General features: G+C 32.7%; 1 protein-coding gene across 1 annotated transcript in view; it reads left to right on the top strand.

The window, feature by feature from the left end:
• The window catches only part of LOC111628279 (UPF0668 protein C10orf76 homolog), a 78135-nt gene that overhangs the window by 44541 nt on the left and 28720 nt on the right, over positions 1–4874 (top strand). Inside the window, exon 16 of the mRNA XM_023372027.1 lies at positions 1015–1113. Within this exon, the coding sequence (XP_023227795.1) occupies positions 1015–1113 (99 nt within the window). The remainder of the gene's footprint in view (positions 1–1014; positions 1114–4874) is intronic.

The following is a 4874-nucleotide window of genomic DNA, read 5'->3' as shown; positions in this document are numbered from 1 at the left end:
TGAATTATATATAAATTAGGTTTATATATATAAATATAGGTTTGTATATATAAATTATATATATTTGTAAGTCTAATACAGTACTGTAATTTTATACATTTCTTGTGAAAAAAACATTTCTTATTCAACGGCCATAAAAATTATTTCTATTAATGATGTCTCCAAAGTTCAACGAATTTTTCGCAGAAAAATAACTTATCAGAAAACGTGGCCGCCATTTGGTGCGCTGCTCTGCGACAAAAACAAGCTTAAGTAATGGCATCGTCGAACAGTGCACACTTGGTAAATAATCCTACAATTATTTGTTTATAGTATAGTTTATACGGATTATTCCCAAAAAATTAAATGTAATTTGGAAATTTTGAGTCAAATTAGTCTGGAATCGATTAATTTTATGGAAGAAAACCTTTCAAACAGTCATAGTCCGTAAACTGCACACGTGACGGGCTGTGATTGGCTCACGTATTTAAGGATTCCTATGACGCGAAATTCTTATAATGCGGAACGTATCTACCGCGTTATAGGGGGTCGACTGTATTTTAATATGATTTTATGTGCTTTAAATGCTTTTCTAGTGATATTACGACTTCAATATTTGTGGCGGACAGACGTAAAGTCGAATAAAATGACTTAAACTTGATTTTCATTTTTCCATATACTTTTTTGACAAATGATGTATAATCGGGAACGACGTAACTTGAAATGACGTAAGTCGAAGTATACCTGTAAATTTAATAGTTATTGTTATGTAGAACATGTTTATTGTCTATTACAGTTTTACATTTAAGTTTTATTTGTTGTACTGTGCTATTATTGCATGCAACTGACTGCTTAGACTTAAATGATTTTTTAATACATTAGTTTTAGCTTTCATAAGTATGAATGTTTGTAAGTCAGGGACTGACCATATTAATCTTTTTTATTTTGTTTATTGATTTTATTTTCAGTAAAGGTTTTAAAATGATAGATTTTTATATATTTATGATTTTTTTCAAATTAATTTTAATTTTTTAGACCCTTCAGCAGTTGATGTAAGTACTGTTCATACACCACCATCAAATCTTTTAGTAACATTCCTAGAATTTTCCTCCATAGTTATGCAGAATGTAAAAGGTAAATAAAAAATATATTAATTATATTTTTATTATCTAATTTATTTTTTAAATCAATTTTTATTCATTTGAAGTAAATATTATAATAATATAAAACTAAAATTATTGAATGTTTTAATATAAATTATAAGAATAAGAATTAAATTTTTAAAAATGTAGTTTATAATAATAATTTATTTTTAATCTATAAGAAATCTTTCAGGGGTTAGATCAAACATAAAAACTCACAAAAAATCATGCTTTATTAGAGTATTACTTATTATTAAAACATTCTTCCAAGGGCTTTTGAGTTTTTCTGTTATCCTAGGAATACAAATAATTCTTTAGTATAAATTTTCAGGAAGAGTGGAGAATAGTTGTCTCCTGACAATAAAAATTTATTTTTATTTTTAAAAAATGAAAATCAGTTTTTTTGGTTACTAGTTTAACTGTTTAAAATTGATAGGGATTGATTTGGAGAGTATTTATTTTATATCACTATTTTCTTTCTAATGTTAAACTGTATTAAAATTTTTTTGCTGTTGAGAGAGATACAGTTTGCATTTCAAGTTTGATATGGAGTGTTTTTTAGATTAGACTTTATTAGCAGGAACCCGTTGAAATTGATGGTTTTATTCAATTAAAATTCAGTTAATGATCTCATTTAAAATTTGTCATTTTACATAAAAATTGTCATTATAGCAAATGTTTTCTGAGTTCATGTATAGGAGATTTGCATCTATCTGTTCTTGGTGTCATGAGGCTTCTTTCATTTTTGCATCCAAGTCCTAGAGTGGCAATTTAGCATTCATAGACTGACCAACTCCAACTAACAGAGATTCAGATTAATGGTGATGGTAGTGGCAGCTTGCTTCATGTTAGTCATCTCACGAATAAAACTGTTAGACCTACCAACAGTTGGACATTCAAGTTTATTTTAGAATTTAAAAAATATAGAAGAAACCAAGTTGTCTTCTTCTTCATGTCCAGGAACAAAGCAGTCTTCCTTCACAAAATATTCAATGATGATATCATCATTGAATATCATCAGTTAAAAGTGAAAAAATATTATTGGACTTCACGCCGAATATTGGATAAGCAAAGTCGAGAAAATTATCATCTAGGCGTTAATAACCAACATCTATCGCTACAAACAACAAGAGCTTTCAACGAAACTATTTTCGTCTTCTTCAGGTTAAAAGAACAGTTAATATCCTTCAAATTCAAATTACAGCAACGGCAAACAAGCATTGGAATAAAATCGAAATAGAACTAAAAACGGAGAATTTAAAAGATGCACGCTCGGTGCCGACGCACATGAGCAATAGATTATTTTGCGAGAATGTGGAGCTAGCTACATTGTTTTAATCTGTTGTATAAGTTGACCCACAAGGAAAGCACATCCAGTGTGGGGGTGTTGCATGGATTTAGCACACTGGTAAACAGCGCCTCCCATATATACAAGATGTTTCTGCTATCACACTGTTTGAGTATCCCCACCTGGTCCCACCTCGGAGTGTATTGGTGTTGCAACACCAATCTTGCCAACTCAGTGTCGCATCTACCCGTACTAATAGATTGTTTGTGTTCAGAAATGCAGCAAGACAACATTCTGGATGTCGCTCCGATATACTGGGTATGAGTACCAGATGTTGTACTTTCCAATAGGATGGAATACACTCCAGACTGCTCTAGCACAGACAAAGGATCCCTGTCATTGCATAACACTCTTCTAAGGTTTGGCTGCGGCGATACTGGCAGGAAGAGTGCATGCTGCCTAAAAATACGGCAAACGCGGCCGGTAATATGGCCACAGAATGGTAATGGTGGCTGGATTATCGTACATTCTTCTGAGGCCTGTAAAGTTGTGTCAGGAAATAGAGATCCTTTAACCTTTCTAAGGATGTACCTGTACTTAGATCTAGCGTAACCCGCCGCACTTACTGCTACACTTATAGCTTCAAGCTCGATGTTGACAAGAGCTTGATTGGAAGACAACAAAAAGGCCCTTCTAATTAGAGGGGCGATAGCTGCATTGACGTAGTGTTGTGGCTGGTATGTGGTGGCAGGGATTAAAGGAGGTATGCTGTTGAACTTATGGAACACGGAGAACACTATCGCACCCTGGGCTTTGGAGATCTTTAGATCTAAAAACGCAATTTCTCCTCCCTTTTCCTTTTCTCAGGTAAACTTGATGGTAGAATAAACCTCCATAAGAAAATTTTTGAGGATATGGAACTCCTCTTCCGTGTGTTGCCAGGCTACTATGATATCGTCCACGTATCTAAGATATAATAGTGGGTATGCTATGGTGAGGGGGAAGCTAAACACTCTTTGCTCAACATGCCTCATGAGTAATCAACATCTTGTATATATGGGAGGCGCTGTTTACCAGCGTGCTAAATCCATGCAACACCCCCACGCTGGATGTGCCTTCCTTGTGGATCAACTTATACAACAGATTAAAACAACATCGCTAGCTCTGCATTCTCGCAAAATAATCTATTGCTCATGTGTGTCGGCACAGAGCGCGCATCTTTTAAATTCTCCATTTTAGTTCTATTTCGATTTTATTCCAATGCTGGTTTGCCGTTGCTGTAATTTGAATTTGAAGGATATTAAATGAGCAGCTAGTATTCTTTTAACCTGAAGAAGACGAAAATAGTTTCGTTGAAAGCACTTGTTGTTTGTAGTGATAGATGTTGGTTATTAACGCCTAGATGATAATTTTCTCAACTTTGCTTATCATCAGTTAACTTGTAAAATTATGTGAAACATTTAGCTGATATCGTCGTCAGTGAACATCTGATTGATTCTAAAACACTTTTACTCCATACAAGTAAAAATGGTTAAAAACTGCACCTTAGAATTAAGGAAATGTATAATTATGTATACATCATATATATACAATAACATACAAAGATATAAACATAAACATAACCTAATATATCTAAATAGCTAAAAATCATAAACTACTGGATTACTAACTGCCAAAGATAAAGGTGATGGCCTATTTTTAGGCCTAATTAAGTATTTTAATATTGGTAATAATAATAATAGCCTAATATAATATGGTAGTTTAGATCATTTGTTATTAACTGTAATTTGTAACAATTACTTTTACTTATTTAATTAAAATATTTGATATCTGAAATTTATTAATATATATATATATATAAATGGACATGTATGTCTCTATATTTCACTTTTCCACCAAAACTACACATCACACGTGAATGGTGTTTATATAAGGGTGCGGGAGATATGAGGCTGAAAGTAGTTGAAAGTGGCTTTCTATTTCGAATGTTTTGTTTGAATTTGTTCGAATTTAATTCAAACATAAAATTTGAATATTGGTTTGATTATAGAACGATTGTAAACATTCTAGAAACGTTGAAAATAGTTCGTTTGACTAAACGTAAAAATTCTCTAATTAGTCTGGAAACGGGGGACCTAATTCTTGCATTCTGTGAAAATGGGTAAGATTAGCTATATTGTAATTATCTTAATCTTCACTATCGTTACTTTTTGCCCAGTGAAGCGGGTCCTTGCAGCTAGATTCTAGATTACTTAGAAAAACAGTCTTTTATATATATAAAAAAACTATATTACATACAAATAAAAACCGAGCGAAGCGGGTCTTTGCAGCTAGTATATATATAAAAATGGACGTGTGTGTCCCTATATTTCACTTTTCAGCCAAAACTACACATTGCACATGAATGGTGTTTGTATGTGGTAGTAGCCCCAAGTCTCCATTCGTGCACTATGGAGGTTGCGTCT

This window comes from Centruroides sculpturatus, unplaced genomic scaffold, assembly GCF_000671375.1.
Source record: "Centruroides sculpturatus isolate CEXI.00-Female unplaced genomic scaffold, Cexi_2.0 scaffold414, whole genome shotgun sequence".
Lineage (NCBI taxonomy): Eukaryota > Metazoa > Arthropoda > Arachnida > Scorpiones > Buthidae > Centruroides > Centruroides sculpturatus.
This window is presented reverse-complemented; position numbering and strand designations above follow the sequence as displayed.